Genomic DNA, 26,657 nt, shown 5'->3' with positions numbered 1-26,657 from the left:
TTCTCTCTCCCCTCCCCCTCTCCCCTCCCTCTCTCCCCCGTCTCCCCCCTTCTCCGCCCCCGTCTCCCCCTCTTCTCCCGCTATGTGCTAGTTTGCTTATCCCAATCTATATGAAAGTTTAGATTCTCCATTAAAATTACCCAGCTTTTGCTGCATGCTTGTCTAATCTCTGCACTTGTGCAATCTACCATCTCACAGCAACTAACAGTAGGCCTACACACCACTCTCACTGCAGTTTTAATCCTTTTTTGTTTCTTAATTGTACCCATAAAGACTCCACTGCCTGCTTACCTCTTGTTATATCCTCTCTTTATCAGAAAGTGATTTCATCCTTAATCATTAAGGCTACTCTTTCCCCCACTTCCATTTTCTCTAACTTTCTTGTAGACCTTATAACCTGGTATATTTACTTCTCAGTCCTGACCGGCTTGCAACCATGCCTCCATAATGGCTACCATATATACCTTCCAAGTTGAATTATGCCTGAAATTTATTCAGTTTGCTCCTTATACTCCGAGCGTTTGCATAAAGAGTGCTTATTTGGGCTACAGAGGAAATAGCTTTCTCTATCTAGTCTATCAAAACCTCTCATCATCTTGAAAACCTCTGTTGGATCTCCTCTTAACCTTCTCTGTTCCAAGGAGAACAGTCCTAGCTTTTCCAACCTCTCCTCAGCACTGAAGTTCTTCATCCCTGGTAACATTTTGGTAAACCTTCTTTGTACTCCGTCTAATGCCTTTGCATCTTCCTGAAGTGTGGAGCCTGGAACCCAAGTAACCCATATACTTTTTTAATCACCTTATCAACTTGCTCTGCCACCCTTTTAAAGATTTATGTATATCAACACCAAGGTTGCTCTGCATACTGTCTTTCCATATTAACACTCTCAAAATGCAGTATTTCATACTTCTCATGCTTCTTGAACTCAACTTCCATGCTTCTGCCAATTTTACCATCCTGTGATCATCATTCTGAAGCCTATCTTTATCATGATCTACTTTAGCACTTTTCAAATCATTTGCAAACGTTATAATGCTGCTCTCTACACCAGAGTCTAGGTTGTTTATAAAAATTGCAAAGAGTAATGGAACCAAACTGACCCTTAGGGAATACCATTGCAAACCATCTCCCAGTCTGAAAAACATCCATCCACCGTCACGCTTTGCTTCTTGTCACTGAGCCAATTCTGTATCCAAATCACCATGTTCCCCTTAATTCCAGGGCTTCCCTCTACATAATAAGTCTCCTGTGTGGCACTTTGTCTTTTCTGCCTTCCGAAATTCAATATATACATCTACTGCACCACCTTGATCAACCTTCCCTGTTATCACATCAAAGAATTCAGTCAAGTTAGTCAGATATGATTTTCCTCTGACAAATCCATGCCGGCTCCCCTTAATTAACCCATACCTTTCCAAATGAGAGGTTATTTGTCCCTGATAATGATTTCTAGTAACTCCCCCCACCATCAATGTTAGGCTGACGAGTCTGTAGTTTCCTGGTTTATCCCTCTCCCTTTTCTTGAATAGTGGTATAAAATTAGCAATTTCCAGGATTGAGAGATTGTGACCAATTCCTGTGCTATTTCTACCTTTGCTTCTTTCGGCAACCTGGGATTCATTCCATCTAGATCAGGTGGTTAACCAACTTTCAGTCATGTTAATCTTTTTAGTAAGTCTTCTCTATCTATTATAATATTGCCATAACTTTGTCCATTTTAGTGTGACATCATCGACTTTCTTTGTGAAGACAGATGCAAGTATTCATTTAATACTTTTGCACTGTTCTCACCTCTCCATGAAGATTTTTCTTTGGGTCTTTAATAGGCCCAAACTTTTCCCTAGCTAACTGTTTACATTTTATGGGCTGAATTTTATTGGGTTGCTGCCATCCACGGCGGTGCCCTTTGAACTCGGCGGGCTCCCGCATTCGCCAGCCGCTGCCAAGCTGCCACGATATTAATCACGGGGACTCATTAGAATCACGACGCCGAGCCGCCCTCCCCATATTACGCGGGGTGAGGCAGGACATTTGGCGCAGTGAGAGAGTCTTTGACAGCTGTGCTGCAGGTGCTGGGGCCCTATTTTAAGCGATCCAGCACTTGCTTCCTGACAGCTGTCAAAGAATACTTACCTGACTGCTGAAGATTGGGGCTGCTGTCAATCTGGCAGCAAAGCAGAAAGTGCTGCAGAAATCCAGCAGGTCAGGCAGCATCTGTGGAGTGAGAAGCAGAGTTAACTTGTCCAAGTTCACAGACCTGGAAGTTAACTCTGCTTCTCTCTCCACGAATGCTGCCTGACCTGCTGAGTTACCCCAGCACTTTACGCTTTGCTGCCATATACTTACCCTGCTATGTCCCACTGTCCTGTGAAGTTGCGATCCTCTTCCACTCAAGTGTAACATTCCTTCTTGTAGGCGAGCCATACTTGGGTGAATAATCTTAAATTTGCACATTCCAGGACGTGAGACTTAAATAGACCATAAAAGGTATTACAGAGGTTTACAGAGAACACACTGACGCAAATGGGAATGTACAGGTGTCACAGCAATGTAAATACGTCTTTCACTAAATGTTCCTCATCAACATGTGTGTCTTATTGTCTGTCGGAATGATGTGCGCCAGCATGTAGTGCCAGTGTCACATCCCTGTGCACCGTTGGCCCTTCAGGTGAGCCAACGTATGCAATAACAGCATTGCCATACCACCATTACTCATGAGCGTCTCCATAGATTCAGTGACATGGACATTGGCTCAGCCAGCTGCTATCTCTAATGGTTTGCACAGGGATGCTGCAGATGTAGACTGGTGCACAGCAGGTGAGTGAGGGTGATGTGTGGCTTGCAGGGCTGATGTCAATTCCTATGGAGCAGACAGCCTTTGTCTGATAATCCACTTCCGTACATCTCTAGCTCACTGCTAGCCCTACCTGTAGAGCCTGGGTGCCATCCCATGCGTCTTTCACGTTGTAGGTCTTCAGAGTCCGAGGAGGAATCCTGTTGATGTCTCTCCTCATCATGCAAGGCCTGGCCCCTTTTGGGTGTGTAGTTGTGCAGAGCAGCAAAGAAAGGAGCTGGCCTTTTCTGCCCGTAGTACAGGGCATCACCCTATTCATACAGGCATTGGAGGCGCTCTTTCAGCATGCCGATCTCAGGCTCAATGGTGGCTCATGTAGCTCGGTGGCTGGCGTTGTATCTCTCCCCTGCAGAAGTGGTGGAGTCTCTCACTGGTGTCGAGAGCCATGTCTGCAAAGAATAGCCCTTCTCTCCAAGAAGCCATCCCTCCATCTGAGCCAGTTCAGTGAACAGCGGTGGCAGCCGGGACTGACACAAGACCCAGGTGTCATGGCAGCTGCTTGAGAAGCGGTCACACATTCGCTGGAAGCAGCTGCAGTGTTCGCATACCAGCTTTACCTAGATTGAGAGGGCTCCTTTAATGGTGATGTCTGCAGGTGGTAGCCTGGCAGTAGGCCTGATGGCCACATGAGTGCAGTCTATGAACATTATAATCTATGGTTCTCCAGCATTGGTGCCAGAACCACTGGCCCTCTGGGACTGGCTGTGAGAGTCCCTCCTGAAGCGGACATCCTCACTGGCCCTCCGGTGAAGGGCATTGGTGACCTACCTGATGCAGCGGTGCACTGCTGACTGTGTGACCACACAAAGGTCTCTGGTGGGCCCTTAAAAGGCTGCTGAGGCATCAGGCGTGAGAACCGCTGCCACTATGAGGAACAAAGGCATGGGGTGTCCACTGGAGCCCATGGGCAGCAGGTCACCCTTGAACAGGGCACAGAGACCTGTCACCACCCTCTCTATATGCGCAATCTCCTCTGACACTGGTGCTCTGACATCCGATGGCATGTCATGTTGGTCCTGTAGATGCACGGCAACTATTATGGCGGGATCCCCTTGGGGGCTGCTGCTCACGACCGGGGGCCTCTACATGGATTGTACCTGCCTGTTGGTATTGCCTCTGGCGCACACGCATCTCACGAGCAGGGGATCACACAATGTAGGATGAGCCATATCTATTTCCAGGTGATAAATAAAGTTGAACCCTGACTGTATTTGAAGGTTCCTAACAGCACAGTGTTGACGGTACATCAGTTGCTTTCCTGGGTCAACTATGTGGCGTGCCATGGCATTGCCCATCTTGGCCAACACTCAGAGTGGCACAGCATGACCACATCAAGATCCTATCAGCTGAATCGATTGCCCCTACCATCTATTTAACCTTAATGCTGCTGCCCTTTCTGGCACCCTCCCCACACACAGGGTGCTTAGTGTGCCATTGCCCCCTCACAAACACAGAGCGTACACTGTTTAGGGTGGCACAGTGGCGCAGTGGTTAGCACCGCAGCCTCACAGCTCCAGCGACCCGGGTTCAATTCTGGGTACTGCCTGTGTGGAGTTTGCAAGTTCTCCCTGTGTCTGCGTGGGTTTTCTCCGGGTGCTCCGGTTTCCTCCCACATGCCAAAGACTTGCAGGTTGATAGGTAAAGTGGCCATTAGCAATTGCCCCTAGTATAGGTAGGTGGTAGGGAAATATAGGGACAGGTGGGGATGTGGTAGGAATATGGAATTAGTGTAGGATTAGTATAAATGGGTGGTTGATGGTCAGCACAGACTCGGTGGGCCGAAGGGCCTCTTTCAGTGCTGTATCTCTAAAACTAAAACTAAAAAAAAAACTGTTGACGGAGGGATGGTACACGGTACCTCCCTTCATGCCAGTGCAGTTTTCCATCCAATAATCCCAGCCCCCCCTCCTTTCAGAATGCAGAGTTAGACCCCTGTGTATCCCCCTCCCACCCTCCTCCCTTCTGTAATGCAGAGTGAGGACCCCGGCGGCTTTTCATATCGTGAACGGGACGGCCGACCGTTCACCGAAAAATCTGGCAGTGTCAGTGGAGAGGCGGTGGGCTGCATAATCAGCATAGTTAAGTAAGCATTACCATATACTAATTGTGGTGCTGCCGCCGTGTGGCGAGGGGGTCCATACCAAGGTCCCACCGCCAGCGGTAAAATGCGATGGGCCCGTCTTGACGTCTCGGTCCTCTCCCCGCAGCATTTTAGCAGCCCCACATTGTGACCCGCAGCATCGAGGGGCCGGTAAAATTCATCCCTATATGTTTATAAAATTCATATGCTTTAGGGTTCAATTTAATGTTACCTGCTAATCTTTACTCATAATCTCTCTTTGCCCTCTCACATTAACTTTCTCAATTCTCTCCTGTACTTTCCATAATCTTCCTGGTTCTCACTCCTGACATTTTCCATAATCTCCTTTTTCAGTTTTATTTCAGCTTTCATTTTCCTTTGTCATCCAGGGCAGATTTCGCTGTGGATGCTCTACCTTTTCCCTTCAAAGGAATATGCCTAGTTTATACCAGAACTGCCTCGTCTCTGAATGCCCTACATTGCTGCAGAATAATAGAAAAGGAAAAAGAGGAGGGGGAAATAGTAGTATTGATTAAGGATGATATGATTTACTAGATGGTTCTAGTTTTATTTGGCTTGAGGTGAGAAACGGAGGAGGAGCTGTTATACCTTTGGGAGTTTTTTGTTATAAAGCTCCGAACAGTGAGAAGGAGATGGAGAAGAAAATTGGTCTGCAAATTTCAAAGGTGTCTAACAAAAATATTTGAAGACGTTAATTACCCTAATATAAACTGAGAAAACATAGCGTTAAGGTTAGTTAGGGAAGGAGAGGAAATTCTGATATGTGCACAGGAGAACTTTCTTGATTAATCTGTCTCCAGTCCCACAACAAAGGAAGCAATATTACAAGAGCAAAGTACTGTGAATGCTGAAAATCTGAAGTAAAGACAAAAAGTGCTGGAAGTGATCAGCAGGTCAGGCAGCATTTGTGGAGAGAGAAACAGAGTTAATGTTTCGGATCGATGACCTTTCATCAGAACTGGGAAAAGCAGGAAATATAATAGGTTTTAAGCAGGTGAGATGGGGGAGCATGGGAAAAAGAACAAATGGGAAGATCCGTGGTTGGGTGGAAGACAGGAAAGATTAAATGACAAAAGAGTTAGTCATGCAGAGCCAAAGGGAGTGGCAATGGGACAAGAAAAGAAACAAAAAATGTGCCTAGAGCAGTTGTGAATGGCAGAATGATGAACAGCTGCTGTCTGAAAACAAAAACAAGCCATAAACCGAAACATGAAAAAGAAACAAAATGGGGGCAAAGATTATGGTCTGAAATTATTAAACTCAGTGTTGAGTCTGGAAGGTTGTAAAGTGTCTAATCGAAAGGTGAGGTGCTGTGCCTTGAGCTTACATTGAGCTTCATTGGAACACTGCAGGAAGCCGAGGCCAGCGTGAGAGTAAGGGGGAAAATTAAAATGACAGGCTACTAGTAGCTCGGGACCATGCTTGTGGACTGAACGGAGGTATTCCGCAAAGCGGTCCCCCAATCTGCGTTTGTTCTCCCCAATGTAGATCAGACCACCTTGTAAACAGCGAATACAGTATATTAAATTAAAGAACTACACTAAAATCGTTGTTTAATTGGAAGGAGTCTTTGGGGCCTTGGATGATAAGGAGAGAGGAGGTAAATGGGCAGGTGTTGCATCTCCTGCACTTGTATGAAAAGGTGCCATGGGAAGTGAAGGGGGTATTGGGGCTTATTGAGGAGTGGACCAAGGTGACACTGATGAAATAGTCCCTTCAGAATGCTGAAAGGGGATGGGAGGGGAGGTGAAGATGCGTTTAGTGGTGGCATCACGCTGTAGGTGCTGGAAATGTTGGACGATGATCCATTGAATATGGAGGCTGGTGGGGTGAAAGGTGAGGACAAGGAGAACGCTATCATGGTTCTGGGAGAGCAGAAGTGCAGGAAGTAGAACGGACATGGGCGAGGACTCTCAACCGTGGTGGTGGTGGTGAGGGATGGGGTTGGCGGGAATCCTCAGTTGAGGAGAAAGGAAGGCATATCAGAAGCGCTGGTATGAAAGGTTGCATCATCAGAACAGATATGACGGAGGAACTGGGAGAGCCCCAATTTTGTTAATTAGCCTTTTATGTAGTACTTTGACATCGGCTTTCTTAAAATCCAAATCGACGACATCCATTGCTGTCCCCTCATAACCTTTTCTGTTACTTCATCAAAAAAATCAAGTAGATTAGTCAAGCACAATCTGCCATTGCCAGTTCTGTTGAAGGGTCACTGACCTGAAACATTAACTCTACTTCTCTCTCCACAGATGCTGCCAGACCTGCTGAGTATTTTCCAGCACTTTTTGTTTTTATTTCTGCCTTTTACAAATGGCTCTCCCTAATTAACTCAAACCTCTCCAAGTGCCTGTTGATTTTTTTTCCCTGATTATTGTTACTCATCACAGATGTTAAACTGTCCGGCCTTTAGTTACTCGGAATGTCCTGCCCCCTCTCTTGAATAAGGATGTCACAATTGATACTCTCCAGTCCTCTGGCATCTCCCCCATATGTAGGGAAGATTATGGCAAGCCCTTCCACTATCTCCACTCCCACTTGCTTTGGCAACCTGGGATGCAAGCCATTCGGATCAGGTGGCTTATCCGCTCTAAGCATAGCCAACTTTCCAATACATCTTGTCTATCAATTTTCACCTCATCCATTATCTTTACCATCTCTGCTTCTACTGATATTTTATTGTCATCCTCTACTGTAGTAAATACTGATTCAAGTACTCAGTAAGTATTCTAGTCTTGCCTGTGCCTCTAAGCATATATCACCCTCTTTGTCCCCACCCCACCTCCTACAACCTGCTTACTATTTACATGCCGGTAGAGGATTTTTGCGTTCCCTTTTATGTTGACTACCATTCTATTCTTATATTCTCTCTTTGCCAGTCGTATTTTCCTCTTCACTTCCCCTCTCAACTTATTGTATTTAGCCCAGTTCTCGCTTGAAGAATTCAATTGACATGAAATATACACCCTCTTTTTTTGTTTCATCATATTCTTTATCTCCCTCATCATCTAAAAAACGCGTTTCCTGCATGACAATAGTGACTACACTTCAAAAAGTAGTTCATTGGCTATAAAGCGCTTTGAGATGTCTGGTGGTCGTGAAAGGTGCTATATAAATGCAAGTCTTTTCTTTTCCAAGGATTCTTGGTTTTGGTTCCCTTACCTTTTGCTGTTGTTGGAATGTACCTAACCTGTACCTGATAGATCTCCTCCTTAAAGATCACCCATTGCTTCGTAACAGTTTTTCCTGCCAATTTTTGGTACTTTTTTAACCTGGCTAGATCCCCTCTTATCCCATTAAAGTTAGCCCTCTTCCAATTTAGAATTTCTTCTTATTCTTCTCCATTGCTGCTCCGGTTCTGGACTTGGTTTTACGTAATGAAGCTGAGCAGGTGGAAGGAGTGGCAGTGGGAGAGTATTTTGGTGGTAGTGATCATAATTCAGTTAGTTTTAACTGAATTATGGAAAAGGACAGAGATAGAACAGGAGTTAAAGTTCTAAATTGGGGTAGGGACAATTTTACTAAACTGAACGCATACTGTTAATCCGACTGCTCACCGCCTCTGGTCCAGTACACCTACTCAGCATCTATGCTCCAACACTCTGCTCCCCACCTGAAGCTAAAGACCAGTTCTACGAGGAACTCCATAATATCATTAGTAGCATCCCCAATACCGAACATCTGTTCCTGCTGGGAGACTTTAATGCCAGGGTTGGGGCCGACCATGACTCATGGCCCTCCTGCCTTGCGCGCTATGGCATTGGAAGGATGAATGAGAATGGACAGAGACTGCTTGAGTTCTGTACCTATCATAACCTCTGCATCACCAACTCGTTCTTTCACAATAAACCCTGTCACCAGGTTTCTTGGAGGCACCCAAGATCACGTCGTTGGCACCAGCTGGACCTCATCGTCACAAGGCGAGCCTCTTTAAACAGCGTTCAAACCACACACAGCTTCCACAGTGCAGACTGCGACACCGACCACTCCCTGGTGTGCAGCAAGGTTAGACTCAAACCAACGAAGCTGCATCACTCCAAGCAGAAGGGCCACCTGCGCATCAACACGAGCATAATTTCTTATCCACAGCTGTTACAAAAATTTCTAAATTCACTTGAAAAAGCCCTTCAAAACACTCCCACAGGGGATGCAGAGACCAAGTGGGCCCACATCAGAGACGCCATCTATGAGTCAGCTGTGACCACCTATGGCAAACATGTGAAGCGGAATGCAGACTGGTTTCAATCTCACTTTGAAGAGCTGGAACCTGTCTTAGCCGCTAAGCGCATTGCACTGCTGAACTACAAGAAAGCCCCCAGTGAGTTAACATCCGTAGCACTTAAAACAGCCAGAAGCGCTGCAAAAAGAACAGCCAGGTGCTGTGCAAATGACTACTGGCAACACCTATGCAGTCATATTCAGCTGGCCTCAGACACCGGAAACATCAGAGGAATGTATGATGGCATTAAGAGAGCTTTTGGGCCAAGCATCAAGAAGATCGCCCCCCTCAAATCAAAATCAGGGGACACAATCACTGACCAACGCAAGCAAATGGACCGCTGGGCTGAGCACTACCTAGAACTGTACTCCAGGGAGAATGTTGTCACTGAGACCGCCCTCAATGCAGCCCAGCCTCTGCCAGTCATGGATGAGCTGGACGTACAGCCAACAAAATCGGAACTCAGTAATGCCATTGATTCTCTAGCCAGCGGAAAAGCCCCTGGGAAGGACGGCATTACCCCTGAAATAATTAAGAGTGCTAAGCCTGCTATATTCTCAGCGCTCTACAAACTGCTTTGCCTGTGCTGGGATGAGGGAGCAGTACCACAGGACGTGCGCGATGCCAATATCATCACCCTCTATAAAAACAAAGGTGACCACGGTGACAGCAACAACTACCGTGGAATTTCCCTGCTCAGCATAGTGGGGAAAGTCTTCGCTCAAGTTGCTTTAAAAAGGCTCCAGAAGCTGGCCGAGCGTGTCTACCCTGACGCACAGTGTGGCTTTCGAGCAGAGAGATCGACCATTGACATGCTGTTCTCCCTTCGTCAGATACAGGAGAAATGCCGCGAACAACAGATGCCCCTCTACGTTGCTTTCATTGATCTCACCAAAGCCTTTGACCTTGTCAGCAGACGTGGTCTCTTCAGACTACTAGAAAAGATCGGATGTCCACCAAAGCTACTAAGTATCATCACCTCATTCCATGACAATATGAAAGGCACAATTCAGCATAGCAGCACCTCATCAGACCCCTTTCCTATCCTGAGTGGCGTGAAACAGGGCTGTGTTCTTGCACCTACACTGTTTGGGATTTTCTTCTCCCTGCTGCTCTCACATGCGTTCAAGTCTTCAGAAGAAGGAATTTTCCTCCACGCAAGATCAGGTGGCAGGTTGTTCAACCTTGCTCGTCTAAGAGCGAAGACCAAAGTACGGAAAGTCCTCTTCAGGGAACTTCTCTTTTGCTGACGATGCTGCATTAACATCTCACACTGAAGAGTCTGCAGAATCTCATCGACAGGTTTGCGGCTGCCTGCAACGAATTTGGCCTAACCATTATCCTCAAGAAAACGAACATCATGGGACAGGACGTCAAAAATGCTCCATCCATCAATATCGGCGACCACACTCTGGAAGTGGTTCAAGAGTTCACCTACCTAGGCTCAACTATCACCAGTAACCCGTCTCTCGATGCAGAAATCAACAAGCTTCCACTGCTATGTCCAGACTGGCCAAGAGAGTGTGGGAAAATGGCGCACTGACACGGAACACAAAAGTCTGCGTGTATCAAGCCCGTGTCCTCAGTACCTTGCTCGACGGCAGCGAGGCCTGGACAACGTATGTCAGCCTAGAGCGACGTGTCAATTCAGTCCATCTTCGCTGCCTCCGGAGAATCCTTGGCATCAGGTGGCAGGACCGTATCTCCAACACAGAAGTCCTTGAGGCGGCCAACATCCCCAGCTTATACACACTCTTCGCTGGCGGGCAGCCATAAAGTCAGCGCGGAAGTGTGGCGAGTCGAAGAGACTTAGCAGTCGGCAGGAAAAAAGACAGAAGCGCAAGGGGAGAGCCAACTGCGAAACAGCCCTGACAACCAATTTTATCTGCAGTACTTGTGGAAGAGTCTGTCACTCTAGTATTGGCCTTTATAGCCACTCCACAAACCACTGACCACCTCCAGGCACTTACCCATTGTCTCCCGAGACAAGGAGGCCAAAGAAGAAGAAAGAAGGAAAAGCGATTTAGCAAAAGTGGACTGGAGTCAGCTACTTGAAGGTAAATCAGTGCCAGAGCAATGAAAGGCATTCAACGGGGAGATTCAGCGGGTTCAGAGTAAACATGTTCTCACAAGAAAAAGGGTGGAACAGACAAATCTAGAGCCCCCTGGATGTCAAGGAGCATACAGTGTATGATAAGGCAGAAAAGGAAAGCTTATGTCAGATACCTAGAACTCCATTCTACAGAAAGATGAGAGGAGTATAGAAAGTGGGGGCTGAAATCAAAAAGGAAATTAGGAAAGCAAAGAGAGGGCATGAAAGAATATTGGCAAATAAAATCAAGGAGAACCCAAAGATGTTTTATCAATACATTACATTCAGAGTAAGAGGATAACTAAGGAAAGAGGAGGTGGAGGTTGTGGGTATGGTTCTTAATGAATACTTTGTATCTGTCTTCACAAAAGAGGGTGACAATGCAGACATTGTAGTTGAGGAAGAGTGTGAAGTATTGGATGTGATAAACATAGGGAGAGAGGAAGTATTAAGGGGATGAGCATCCTTAAAAATGGTTAAATCACCAGGGCTGGATGAAATGTACCCCAGGCTATTAAAAGAAGCCAGGGGATAGACTGAATAATTACAGGCCAGTCAGCCTAATCTCGGTAGTGGGCAAATTATTGGAATCAATTCTGACAGACAGGATAAACTGCCACTTCGAAAGGCATGGATTAATCAAGGATAGTCAGCATGCATTTGTTAAGGGAAGATCATGTCTGACTAACTTGATTGAATTTTTTGAGAAAGTAACAAGGAGGATTGATGAGGGTAGTGCAGCTGTTGAGGTCTACATGGATTTTAGCAAGGCTTTTGATAACGTCCCACATGGCAGACTGGTTAAAAAATAAAAATCCATGGGATCCAGGGGAATGTAGCAAGCTGGATCAAAATTGGCAGGAAACAAGGGTAATTGTTGACGGGTGTTTTTTGCGACTGGAAAGCTGTTTCCAGTGGGGTTCCACAGGGCTCATTCCTAGGTCCCCTGCTTTTTGTGGTATATAGTAACTATTTGGACATAAATGTAAGGGGAATGATCAAGATGTTTGCAGACAACACAAAAATTGGCCATGTGGTTGATAGTGAGGAGGTTAGCTGTAAACTACAGGAAGATATCAATGGACTGGGCAGTAAAGTGGCAAATGGAATTTAATCCAGAGAAGTGTGAGGTGATGCATTTGGGATAGGTCAAACAAGGCAAAGAATACACAATAAATGGGAGGATACTGAGTGGTGTAGAGGAAGTGAGGGAACTTGGAGTGAATGTCCACAGATCCCTGAAGGTAGCAGGACAGGTCGATAAGGTGGCTAAGAAGGCGTATGGAATCCTTTCCTTTATTAGCCGAGGCATAGAATATAAGAATAGGAAGGCTATGCTGGAACTGTATAAAACATTAGTTAGGCCAGAACTGTGCGCAGTTCTGGTCTCCTCATTACAGAAAGGATGTAATTGCACTACAGAGGGTACATAAGAGATTTACGAGGATGTTGCCAGGACTGGAAAATTGCAGCTATGAGGAAAGATTGGATAGGCTGAGGCTGTTCTCCTTGAAACAGAGGAGGCTGAGGGGAGATTTGATTGAGATGTCCAAAATTGTGCAGGGCCTAGATAGAGTGGATGTGAAGGGCTTATTTAACTTCGCAGAGAGGTCAGTGATGAGGGGGCATAGACTTAAAGTGATTGGTAGAAGGATTAGAGGGGAGATGAGGAAAAATGTTTTCACCCAGAGGGTGATGGGGGTCTGGAACTCACTGCCTGAAAGGGTGGAAAAGGCAGAAAACCTCATCTCATTTAAAAGGTGCCTGGATGTGCACCTGAAGTGCTGTAACCTGCAGGGCTATGAACCAAATGCTAGATAGTGGGATTAGGCTGGGTGGCTCTTTTTTTTCAGCTACGCAGACACGATGGGCCAGTGGCCTCTTTCTGTGCTGTAAACTGTCTATGATTCTATTGCTAATATAAACCTTATAAAATGATCACTCTTATCCAGTGGTCCCCCAACAGACACTTGGCCCACCTCATTCCCCAGCACCAGATCCAGCAATGCCTCCTTCCTAGTTGGAACAAGGACATACTGGTCAAGGAAGTTCTGAATCATTTCAGAAATTCCTGCGCTTCCTTATCCTTTATTCTAACATTATCCCAATTGATATTTGGGTAATTAAAGTCCCTCAATATCACCACTCTATAGTTCTTGCATATTTCTGTGATTTCCCTGCAGATTTGCTCCTCTAGCTCTCTCTCTCACTATTTGGAGCCTGTAGAATTACCCCAGTAACGTGATCATCCCTTTTAATCTTCTCAACGCTAACCAAATAGATTCTGTCTTTGCCCCCCTCAAAGACATCCTCTCTTTCCAACACTACAATGTCTTCCCTAATCAGTACTGCCACCCCACCTCCCTTTTTCCTTCCCTATTTTTTCTGAACACTTTATATCCTTTACTATTAAGGACCCAGGTCTCACCATTTTTTAGCCACATTTCCATTATTGCCACTACGTAATATTCCCACACTGCGGTTTGTTCTTGTAGCTCACCAATCTTATTCACCACACTTTGTGTTTTTATATACATGCATTGTAAACCTGTCTTTACATTCCTCGTAGTCCTTCTTAGTCTTCTCCTGTCTCATATGGTACTACTTCCTTCTCTGGTACTGTTCACCACTCTCGCTCCTTTATGCACATTATTCCTCTTTTCTATTTCTATATGCTGGTGCCCATCCCCCTGCCAATTTGATTGTAAATTGCTGGTTCCTGGTCAATCTGTAAACTTCCTTCAGCAACTGTGAGCACGACATGGCTGGAATTTCTTCTTTTTATATGTATTTTTAATATTGTTCAGTTGTGATTTTGTTGATTCATCCAATGTGTGACAGATTCTGACAATATTTATATAAGAAAATAGATGTGTTCCTTAGAAATTACATTTTTGTGAAACAAGTTTGAGTATTATGATTTGGGTTGCCTTGCTGCAACTGCTGTGTGCTGTTCGCAACTTTTCTATCAGTCAGCTTTAGTGTCTGAGCCTTTATCAGTCTGTGTGGATTAGCAATTAATTTATTTAAGTTTTAAAGCTCAGTCCCTCACAAATTTAGCTCATTGACTGTGAACTCTGAACTACCACAGGGAGAAGAAGTGGGTGACGGTGGGCGACACGTCACTGCGGATATTTAAATGGGTACCAGTGACTGACCCCAAAGAGGTGGGTAGAGATGAAAAGTCATGCATTTATAGCTCATGATAATTCACTTTAATCGATGTAAAAATTGAAGTCTGTGATGTCAAGGTTATATGAGAAATCGGTTTAGGCAATCTCGATGCAGTTTCTGGTGGGTTTGGACCTACAACTCAAAAATGCCCCTACTTTAACATTAAATGCCATGGTGCACACAAAATTTCAGAGTGTTGATGTTGGGGCTAAGGTTCGTTGTTTCGATAGGGAGCTTTCATCTAAGTGTGCTGTACCTCACCTGTGAGTGGTTGATGCTGACACTGGGTGCTCAAAATATGAAAGTGTTCAATTTCTCAGCAGAAAATTCACAAAGCAAAACTTAAGTTGCACTAAATGTGTATTATCACGACCACTAGCGGAGTGGGGGAGAAAGATACTTCACTTTTTGGATATAATTGAGATTGCCATTTTTCTTTTTAACTTGTTTCTCTTGTTTTGTTTTGAGTGTTCTGTGGATGCTGGAAGACTTACTGAAAGAAACTGGTTACTGAACTTAACAGTATGATATTCATTTCAACTGTGTGGTCCTTTGCCCCAAACTCATGAAATTCCCAACCACTCATTTTCTGTCCTGGACTCTTGTTTTGACTTTCTTTTTCACAGACACTATCCGCCTCCCTTCCAAATATGCTTTCATCATGCCCCTCCTCCAAAAAACCCAATCTCTGGCCTTGCAAACTATTGCCCCATCCTCTCAAACCCTGGATGTGTTATCATATACCAGGTTCATCCTTATCTCTCGCACAACTCGGTTTGAATTTCTGCAACCAGATTTCTGCCTCCTATATTACCAAAGTCACAAACCACATTGTGACTGTGGTGCTTTATTCATCCTCATCCTTTCTGCAGCCTTTGACATGGCCATCCACAGTATCCTCCTCCAGTGCCTCTCCTCTGTTGTCATGCTAGTGAGACTGCTGTCACTTGGTTCTATACTAATCCCATTATAGCCAGAACATCTCTACCAATGACATCTTGGCCCTTTCCTCTACCTCATCTACCTGCTGCCCATTTGGAGCCATCATTCACAGACATAGGTCAGCTTCTACATAAATGCTGATGACAGCTATCTCTATCTCTCTACCATATCTCTCCTCCAACATCAACTTCCTCCATTGTCTTTGGCCCCCACCACAAACACTTTACTGTTGCCGTCGACTTCATCCCTGACCACTGTCTCTGTCTGAATCAGATTGTTCGCAACCCTGTTATCCTATTCAACCCCAAGCTGAGCTTCCAATGTCATATTCTATCACAAATGCTGCTTACTTCAACCTCTGTAATGTCACCTGCCTTTGCCCCTACTGCTGCCACTGAGACCCTCATTCTTGCCTTTGTTACTTCCAGACCTGACTATTTCAAACAAAAACAAGAAATGCTGGAATCACTCAGCAGGTCTGGCAGCATCTGTGGAAAGAGAAGCAGAGTTAACGTTTCGGGTCAGCGACCCTTTCAATGTTCTTCTCGTTGTCCTGCCATCCGCCACTCTCCATAAATGTCAATTCATCTAAAACTCTGCTTCCTCATATACTATTCTGCACCAAGTCCAGCTTGCTCATCACCCCTGTTCTTGCTAATCTATGTTGGTACTTGGTTTTTTTAGCAGCTCAAGTTAAAAACTTTCATCCTTGAGTTTAAATCCCTTCATGGCCTCGTCCCTCTGCATCTCTAACCTTCTCCAGCTGTCAACCACATTCAAATTACCCCTTTCTTGACTCCTGCCTTGTGCATCTCTGCCCTACACCTCCCATTTCCATTGTTCTATTATTGATGCTTGTCCTTTCAGCCTTTTTCTTTACGCATTTGTGAAGCACCTTGGAACAATTTTTCAATGATAAAGGTACAAATATAAGTTAACTCTAATCCCTCACACTGGACTCAGTAATTCCTTAAAATCAGTCAGTCTTAGTGATAGCAGTCACTAAAGAAATAATTGTTATAATTGACAATCTTTGACTCTCTTATTTTTCTCTTTTTTCCCCCAAAGGACATCCGAGCTCCCCGAATGGCTCAATTGGTAAGTGTATTGACCTGTGTAGAACCAGGAAGGTCCCAGGTTCACTTCCCAGTCTGTGCTGAATTGGCTGATTTCAGCTCAGCTTCTTTCAGAAATGCTACAACTGACCTTAGTGAGCTTGTGTTAGCAAGGGTGTTAAAAACCATCCTGGGTTCTCACTGTGATCATTATCCAGTGACTCCTGCTGAGCTGGGTATTGGTAAGGGCAGGGACTGGTTTGACTGTTTCTCCCACTTGGTTGAATTGCCCCCTTCATCTGTTTAAATTCACACATGAAGAATGGTCACTTAGTGATACCATACTTCAGTGCGAGTTAATGCCTTTGCTACATCTGCAGGAGAGGTAGGAGGAAACCTAGATGAGAAGGGAAAGACAAAAGGACAAATGTAAGACTCCTTTGGGGTCACCCCAAAGATGGGATTGGAAGCCGGGTTGGGGGGGCGGGGGATGGTCCCAAAAATACTAGCACTAGGCAGCGTGTCAATTTCAAGGCGCCGATCTTGACGTCGGCAATAATCAGCAGTGCTGGGAGTTGGGGGGTGCGGTGGTGGTGGTGGGTCAGGAATCCTGCTCTCCCTCCAATTTAGGATAATTAACATAGTTTAGAAGCTTGTTCAGAGCTTGTAAGGGGTTTAAGTTCTAACTTCTAAAGAGGTGCAAAGGTAAGATACGCCTTCTGAAACAGATCGGCTGGGGGAAGGCAGGTACACAGTGGGAAATCAGTCATGGTTCCCCCAGGGCATCACCCCGGTCCCATAAGAGGGTCAGCGGGGCAAAGGGGTACTCAGCACTTAATAAGACAGAGCTACCTGGAGATGACCGAGACCCATTTCCGCAGGAGACTGCGACTCTCGAAGCAGATGGTCACAGAAGACCTCACACCTCGCAGCACTGGTCAACAGAGAGGTGCCCTTTTTTATTTCCAAAATATACTTTATTCATAAAAAATCTGTAAAAAAAAAAAATACATTACAAAACAGTTCCAAAAAGCACCAAGTCAAACAATACAAAGAGTGCAAAGGAGATCAGTTCCCTTCAATACAGGAGTGAGTTGCCTCACAACCCTTCCATTTCATTTTACATGCCATGTACATTTTACAGCAAACAAATATTTTCTGGATACAGTTTGAGGGGTTTCCCATGGATCCAGCCCCTCAGTTCACCTTGGTGGGGGGACCTTACACAGTGGTCTTTCCCCATTGAGCCTTTGCCGCGACTGCCCCAAGCTTTAGTGCGTCCCTCAGCACGTAGTCCTGGACCTTGGAATGTGCCAGTCTGCAACATTCGATCGTGGACAACTCTTTGCACTGGAGAGATGCCCTGCTGCATGACATGGTGGTGTCCTCCTGCCACCCTCCGGGAAGAGAACCTCTCTCCACTCCCTCACAGCCCCGTCAGTGGCTGTCAAAGTCACTGTGACCTTGAACCTCTTTGCTTCTGTCTTCTTCCAGAAACAGCTGCAGACCTTGGTGGCATCTCAAAAACAGCTGCCACCATTACATCTCACTGATGCCCTCTGACAGAGCTGGACAGCACATTCATTTACTGACAGATATGGCCTTGCTGAGACAGGGCATTGGGTTTCGCCTCCTATCACCAAGTGCATAGCATTATCAATTTGCATCCATGTGGTCATCAAGGCACCAGCGACCGGCCAGTGAGATCTGTCAACAGGAAGAGCATCCAGTCCCTCAACGTGCAACTGGTCCGCAACCACAACAGGAGCTTCCTGCATGTGTGTGCTTGCTTTCCTGGCAGCTGCCATGACTCCTTCATCTTCTGCCAATCCTAGCTTTCTCAGATCTTCACTCCAATCCCAAGTGCGTGGATGGATCAGAGGGAATAAGGGATATCCCTCGAAGAGATGGCTACTGGCCCCAGATAAAGGCACAGAGGCAATACAACCAATGCCACCTGCTCCCTAGGACAACCATTGAGCAGGCCATTGCGCTTGTGAAGATGCGGTTCCGGTGCGTGGACCGGTTGGGTGGTTCCCTCCAATACCCACCTGCAGTGGTCTCTGTCATTGTGGTGGTCGGCTGCACTCTCCATAACCTGGCTCTCCTGAGATGTGTGGATCTTGAGGACAATGAGGCCCTGGAAGGAGTCAGCTCATCAGGGGAGGAGCAGGCGTCGAGAGGAGGCGGAGGGAGATAACACTGAACAGAGAGGTTCCCCTCCTGCACGACATGGTGGCGTCCTCCTGCTACCCTCCGGGAAGAGAACCTCTCTCCTCTTCCTCACAGTCTCCAGTATTAGATCGAGGTCAGCATCGATGAAGCGAGGGGCTGCCATGTCTCAGGTGCCAGGCTTCCGCTTCCCCTGTGACAAATTGCTTCTCTCTGGTGCAGTGGAAGGCTTTGACAGATCTTTCCCTCAGCACAACCAGCAACCTCATTGATGGCTGGCGTGGGATTCTAAATGAGTCTCACACTTCATCATCTGACCCGCCTCTGTTCCCACCCCCACTAGCTCTTAAATGGAAAGGAAACCCGTCTCCATACCAGTTAAAGGCTCACCCCCATGAAAATCTGAACTTTAAGCAGTTTCCTACCAGAGGTGGGTTTCCGACCCAAAAACTGACCTGGTTCCTGTTTCCTGCTTCTGTGGCGAGAATTTAGCCCCATGTGTCAAGAAACAAATAATGGATCAGACGTGTCACCAGTGACACCAACTCTATGTATTTGTGTGTTCCAGTGTTGTCACTAGTGTTAGATTAGATTAGATTAGAGATACAGCACTGAAACAGGCCCTTCGGCCCACCGAGTCTGTGCCGAACATCAGCCACCCATTTATACTAATCCTACACTAATCCCATATTCCTACCAAACATCCCCACCTGTCCCTATATTTCCCTACCACCTAGTGACAATTTATAATGGCCAATTTACCTATCAACCTGCAAGTCTTTTAGCTTGTGGGAGGAAACCGGAGCACCCGGAGAAAACCCACGCAGACACAGGGAGAACTTGCAAACTCCACACAGGCAGTACCCGGAATCGAACCCGGGTCCCTGGAGCTGTGAGGCTGCGGTGCTAACCACTGCGCCACTGTGCCGCCCCAAAGTGGTACCAATATATTATAGGAAAACCAAATGCCCCTACAGCTCTCTGCAGAGACATGTTTATAAGGGCATATTTTACAATTATATCATTGAATACTGTCACAATTCAAGTGAACTTAGCACAAGACAACCACAGACAAATACAAGCTCCTTTTTGAGTCATGAGAGAGGAAATAGCTGTGAATTCATACAAGTCTGTCTTAGCTTCAAAGTTTTTTAAATTGGAAAATCTGGGGAAGGGCCAAAGTGCAGGACACTGGCAAGGTTGCAAAGAGATTGTAGGAGGGAGTGAAGACTGAGGGAGGCAAGGAGTTCCACAGTTTTGATGTCCTGGAAATCATCAGTTATAGTAGGAGACAAAGCTGTGAGTCTTAAATTCAACACATGGAGGGTGCAGAAAATGTAAGGTGGCATATTTGTAGCTTAGGAGAAGCAAGAAAGAACAATTCAGAAAGCAATGATCACAATGATAAAATAGAGAGATCACAAGGTTAAAGGCTGTGAATGAATCAAGGCTGATTTATTTAGACTATTATCCCCTTCCCACTTTCAGTACTTAGAAAGGAGTTTTGTTTGGAATAAAGAAACAATGCATGGTAATGGTATCAAATGCTATCTTAATTCCCAGGCAGCTTGTGTTGAAAAGTGATATGGGAAAATGTGGCGCCTATGGCCTTGCCTGTCCCTATCTCTAACCTGCTCCAGCCCTAGAATCCTCAGAGAACTGTGCGTTTCTCCAACTCTGGCCTCTTGTGCATACTCCACTCGTTTCTCTTCACCTTCACCTCGCTGCGCCTTCAGCCATTTGGGTCCTGCACTCTGGAATTCCTTGCCAAAACCTCTCCATCTCTCCACCTCTTCCTCCTCCTTTATGACTCTCCTTAAAACTTGCCTATTTGACCAAGTTTTTAGTCACCTGCCTTGATATCTCCTCCATTGGCTCAGTAGAAATTGTAATCTTCTTAAACTTCTTTGAAGTGCCTTTGGGTGTTTTAATATATTAAAAGTGCTATATAAATGCAACAACAACAACTTATTTTAATGTAATAAAACATCCCAAGGTGTTTCACAGGAGTGTTACAAAACAAAATATGACACTAAGCCATATAAGGAGATATTAGGTCAGATGACCAAAAGCTTGGTCAAAGAGGTAGGTTTTAAGGAGTATCTTAAAGGAGGACCGCGAGGTAGAGGGGCGGAGAGGTGTAGGGAGGGCTTTAGGGCCTAGGCAACTGAAGGCGCGGTCACCCATGCTGAAGCGATTAAAATTGGAAAAACTCAAGAGGCCAGAATTCAAAATGTTCAACAAAAATACATTCCATTGAAAAACAAAATCTCAGCAAGAAAGATCCATCTGTGGTTTACTAAGGAGGTTAAGAATAGTATTAGAATAAAAGAAGAGCCTTGTAATGTTGCAAAGAATATTAATAAGTCTGAGAATGGGAGTGTTTTAGCATCTAGAAAAGAGCCAGGAATACAGATTGTAAGAGTTTTTACAAGTATATAAAAATGAAGAGAATAGCTAAAGTAAACATTGGTGCCTTAGAAGCAGAGACAGGAGAAATTATCATGGGAATGAGGAAATGGAAGAGAGATTGAATAAATATTTTGTGTCTGTTTTCACAGAAGACACAAGTTACATACTAGAAATAGACGGTAACCTAGGGGCTAATAAGAGTGAGGAAATTAAGGTAATTAATATCAGCAGAAAAAAAGTATTGCAGAAACTTAAGGGATTAAAATGCAACAAATCCTCAGGATGTGATGGCCTACATCCTAGGTTTCTAAAAGAGATAACTGCAGAGATAGTGGATGCACAGGCTATAATTTTCCAAAATGCCGTAGATTTTGGAGCGGTCCCAGCAAGTTAGCAACTGTAAGACCGCTATTCAAGAAAGGAGGAAGAGAAAACGGGCAACTACAGGCCAGTTAGCTTGACATCAGTTGTCAAGAAATTGCAGGAATCTATTATTAAGGAAGTCTTAACAATGCACTTAGAAAAGCATAGTATGATCAGAACAAGTCAACATGGTTTTATGAAAGGGAAATCCTGTTTGATAAATTTATTGGAGTTTTATGAGGATGTAACTAGTAGGGTAGATAAAGGGAAACCAGTAGATGTAGTGTACTTGGATTTCCAAAAGGCATTAAATAAGGTGCCACACAAAAGCTTAATACACAAGATAAGGGCTCATGGAGTTGGGGGTGACATATCAGCATGGATCGGGGATTGGTTAATGGACAGGAATCAGAAAGTAGGGATAAATGGGGCATTTTCAAGTTGGCAGGCTGTAACTGTTGGAGTGCCACAAGGTTCAGTGTTGGGGCCTCAGCTATTTATAATCTCTGTTAATGACTTAGATGACGAGACAGAGAGTAATGCATCTAAGTTTGCTGACGATACAAAGCTAGGTGGGAATGTAAGCTGTGAGGAGGACACAACGAGGCTGCAAAGAGATATAGACAGGTTAGGTGAGTAGCCAACAAGGTGGCAGATGGAGTATAATGTGGGGAATTGTGAGGTTATTCACTTTGTTCATAAGATTAGAAAATGAGAATATTTTTTAAAAGGTGTGAAACTTGTAAATGTTGTTCAGAGAGACTTGGGTGTACTCATACAAGGAACACAAAGTTAGCATACAGGTACGGCAAGCAGTTAGGAAAGCAAATGGCATGTTGAACTTTATTGCAAGGGGATTGGAGTACAAGAATAAAGAAATCTTGCTACAATTGTACAGGGCTTTGGTGAGACCACACCTGGAATACTGTGTGCAATTTTGGTCTCTATATTTAAGGCAGTACAGTGAAGGTTCACGAGTTGGTCTCTGGGATGAGAAGGTTGTCCTATGATGAGAGGCTGAGTAAATTGGGTCTATATTCTCTGGAGCTTAGAAGAATGAGAGATGATCTCCTTGAAACATTCAAGATTCTGAAGGGACTTTACAGTGTCGATACTGAGACATTGCTTCCCCTGGCTGGGGAATCTAGAACAAGGGGGGGACAGTTTCAGAATAAGGACCAATCATTTTGGACTGAGACGGGGAGAAAATTCTTCACTCAGAGGGTTGTGACTCTTTGGAATTCTCCACCCCAGAGGGTTGGGGATGTGCCATCATTGAAAATATTGAAGGCTGAGACAGCCAGATTTTTGGTCTCTCAGGGAACCAAGAGATATGGGGAGCAGGCAGGAAAGTGGAGTTGAAGCCCAAGATGAACCATGATCATATTGAATGGTGCAACAGGCTCGACAGGCCGTATGGCCTACTCCTGCTCCTATTTTAAAAAAAAATTAATTAGATATCTTGGAGCATTGTAGGGCTGGAGGAGATTGCAGAGATATGAAGGGGAAAAGCCATGAAGGGATTTGAAAACAAGGATGAGAATTTTAAAATCAAGATGTTGCTTTACGGGGAGCCCATGTAGGTCTGTAAGCACAGGGGTGATAAGTGAATGGGACTTGGTACAAGTTAAGACGCGGGCAGTAGAGTTTTGGATGACCTCAAGTTTACGCAGGGTAGAATGTGGGAGACCAGCCAGGAATGTGTTGGAATAGTCAAGTCTAGAGGGAACAAAGTCATGAATGAGGAATGCAGGTTGCTGTTGTTGAATGGGCAGTGAAGAATGCTGTAGTTGCTTAAATATTTGCATTGTTTTACTGAAGAGCAATTGAAGAAACCTCTCACCTTTTGCTTATATTAGACAAGTTCAGAAATAAAATGTTTAATGCATTTTTCTCTGCCTATTCCTATTTTATTTGAAAACGAAAGTCTTTTGTCACCATGGTGTTGCCATCACCTCAAGATCCTCATGATTATGCAGGCAACTAATTGCACAATAGCCAAGGTGCAACCAGATGTAGGTTCTGGTTCTACATATATGCCTGGTGGTTGGGGCGGGGTGGGTGGAGATGTCAGAAGATGAATCAGGGCAGAGAAAGGAAGTATCTACAGGAATGGCTTTCATCATCCTCAAAAGCACTTTCTGTTGACTGCAATAAAAATACCTGGAATCACTTCGAACTCTTCTGGTGAAAGAATGTGTGAGGTTCAATTTCTGTATGGATGGAAGGAAGGTTAAGAGGAATGAGTATAAAGTGCTTTGCTTTACTTTGCAGTCCTTGTTTGCTTTTCTTTGCTACACCCTCTCTGTTCCACTTAGGAGAAATCAAAATCGAAGAACAGTCTTGAAACAAAAGGTACAAAGGGAGATAAAGGATTTCCGCTGATGCCTGTGTCTGACAACAGCTCCTCTCCCATTCTCCTGGAGCTGAATGGTGAGTGTATTTAAACTCTGTTAATTGGTACTCTGAGATGACCCAGTGCACTTGATTTATTTTGTTTATCTTTTCTTTGGGTATAAGTAATGCCGGGGAGGTTGCATTTATTGTTATCTCTAGTTGCCCTGAGAAGGCAGTGGTCGGCTGTCCCCTTAAGAGATTTATTTAATTTTTTTTTACACAACTGTGGCTTGCATGTAGTATGGGACAGGAGTCACATATAGGCCAAGCCTGGTACATATGGTAGGTTCCCTTCCCTGAAAGATATCATGAAACCATTTAAGTTTTTCATGTCTTTTTTTTCCAGTGTCAGTCCACATATTATGGAATTAAACTTCCCAACTTGCCATTTGAGTTGCTGGTCAAGTCCTGTACCATAACCACTGTACTACTGTACCCCTAATGCTAACTGGTAAAGAACTGTGCAAAATCTTAGCATTTTATATTTTCATGTGTAATGCTACATTGCAATAGGGCATTCCTATAATCAACTTACTCCTAGACATAAAAACTTTGTTGTCATACAAACATATGAATTAGGAGCAGGAGTCCACTCAGCCCCTCAAGCCTGCTGTGCCATTCAATAAGATTGTGGCTGATTTGATTGTAACCTCGACTCCACATTCCCACTTACCCCTGATAACCTTTCACCCCTTTGCTTATCAAGAATCTATCTACGTCTGCCTTAAAAAATATTTAAAGACTCTACTTCTACCGCCTTTTGGCGAAGAGAGTTCCAAAGACTCATGACTCTGAGAGAAAACATTTCTCCTCATCTCTGTCTTAAATGGGCAAGCCCTTATTTTTAGACAGTGGCCCCCAGTTCTAGATTCTCCGACAAGAGGGAAACATCCTTTCCACATTCGCCCTATCAAGACCCCTCAGGATCTTATATGTTTCAATCAAGTCGCCTCTTGCTCTTCTAAACTCCAGCGGATACAAGCCGCGCCCGTCCAACCTTTACTCATAAGCCAACCCGCCCATTCGAGGTATTAGTCTGGTAAACCTTCTCTGAACTGCTTCCAATGCACTTACATCCTTCTTTTAAATAAGGAGACCAATACTGCACACAAGTAGTCCAGATGTGGTATCACCAATGCATATAACTGAAGCATAAGCTCCCTACTTTTGTATTCAATTCCCCTCACAATAAATGATAGCATTCTATTAGCTTTCCTAATTACTTGCTGGTCCTGCATACTAACCTTTGCGATTCATGCACTAGGACACCCAGATCCCTCTGCATCTCAGAGATCTGCAATCTCTCACCATTTAGATAATTTGCTTCTTTTTCATTCTCCCTGACAAAATGGACAATTTCACATTTTCCCACATTATACTTCATTTGCTAGACCTTTGCCCACTCACTTAGTCTATCTATGTCCCTTTGTAGCCTCCTTATGTCCTCTTCACAACTTACTTTCCTACCTATCGTTGTGTCATCTGAAAATATAGCGACCATACCTTCGGTCCCTTCATTTAAGTCATTTATATAAATTGTAAGAAGTTGAGGCCCCAGCACTGATCCCTGTGGCACACCACTCATTATATCTTGCCAAACAGAATTTTTTTAATTTTTATTTAGGAGGAAGGTGGCGTTGTGGTAATGTCACTGGATTTATAATCCTGAGGCTTATGCTAATGCCCTGGGGACACGGGTTCAAATCCCACATTACAGCTGGTGGAATTTAAATTCAATTAATTAATTTCGGGCGGCACAGTGGTGCAGTGGTTAGCACTGCAGCCTCACAGCTCCAGTGATCCGGGTTTGATTCTGGGTACTGCCTGTGTGGAGTTTGCAAGTTCTCCCTGTGACCGCGTGGGTTTCCGCCGGGTGCTCCGGTTTCCTCCCACAGCCAAAGACTTGCAGGTTGATAGGTAAATTGGCCATTATAAATTGCCCCTAGTATAGGTAGGTGGTAGGGGAATTGAGGGAAGGTGGGGATGTGGTAGGAATATGGGATTAATGTAGGATTAGTATAAATGGGTGGTTGATGGTCGGCACAGACTGGGTGGGCCGAAGGGCCTGTTTCAGTGCTGTATCTCTAAATAAATAAATAAAAATAAATAAATAAAATGACCCATTTATGTCTACTGTCTGTTTCCTGTTAGCTAGCCAATCTTCCAACCATGCCAAAATGTTATCACCTACACCATGAGCTTTTATTTTCCACAATAACCTTATCAAATGCCTTCTGGAAATCGAAGTACAGTACATCCATCGTTTTCCCTTTATCCACAGCACATGTTACTTCTTCAAAGAATTCCACTAAATTGGTTAAGCATGATTTCCCTTTCTCAAAACCATGTTGTTGACCTCTGCCTGATTGCCTTGAATTTTTCTAAGTGCCCTGCTATAACGTCTTTAATAATAGCTTCTAACATTTTCCCTAGGACAGATAACCTAACTGGCCTGTAGTTTCCTGCTCTCTGTCTCCCTCCCTTTTTGAATAAAGGAGTTACATTGGCTATTTTCCAATCTAATGGAACCTTCCCCAAATCTAGAAAATTTTGGAAAATTACAACTAACGCATCAACTATCTCACCAGCCACTTCTTTTAACACCCTAGGATGAAGTCCATCAGGACCCGGGGACTTGTTAGCCCGCAGCTCCAACAATTTGCTCACTACCCTGGTGATTGTAATTTTCTTGAGAGTTCCTCCCTCCCTTCCATTTCCTGATTTACAGCTATTTCTGGGATGTTACTTGTATCCTCTATAATGACCGATGCAAAATACCTGTTCAATTCATCTGCCATCTCCTTATTTTCTCAGACTCACTTCCTATCGGACCAATGCTCACTTTGTTAACTTTTCTTTTTAAAATATCTATAGAA

The 26,657-nt window shown here is 44.6% G+C and overlaps 1 protein-coding gene across 4 annotated transcripts in view; it reads left to right on the top strand.

Annotated features, from left to right (window-relative positions):
• The window catches only part of LOC137346617 (B-cell CLL/lymphoma 7 protein family member B-like), a 59,935-nt gene that overhangs the window by 18,414 nt on the left and 14,864 nt on the right, over positions 1-26,657 (top strand). For 3 of the 4 annotated variants that reach the window (XM_068010209.1, XM_068010207.1, XM_068010206.1), the window contains exons 2-4: positions 14,358-14,433; positions 16,451-16,480; positions 23,703-23,817. In XM_068010209.1, coding sequence (XP_067866310.1) covers positions 14,358-14,433; positions 16,451-16,480; positions 23,703-23,817 — 221 coding nt within the window. The remainder of the gene's footprint in view (positions 1-14,357; positions 14,434-16,450; positions 16,481-23,702; positions 23,818-26,657) is intronic. The other variant, XM_068010208.1, reaches the window with a different exon arrangement.

The sequence above is a fragment of the Heterodontus francisci genome, chromosome 30, assembly GCF_036365525.1.
Source record: "Heterodontus francisci isolate sHetFra1 chromosome 30, sHetFra1.hap1, whole genome shotgun sequence".
Taxonomy (NCBI): Eukaryota; Metazoa; Chordata; class Chondrichthyes; order Heterodontiformes; family Heterodontidae; genus Heterodontus; species Heterodontus francisci.
This window is presented reverse-complemented; position numbering and strand designations above follow the sequence as displayed.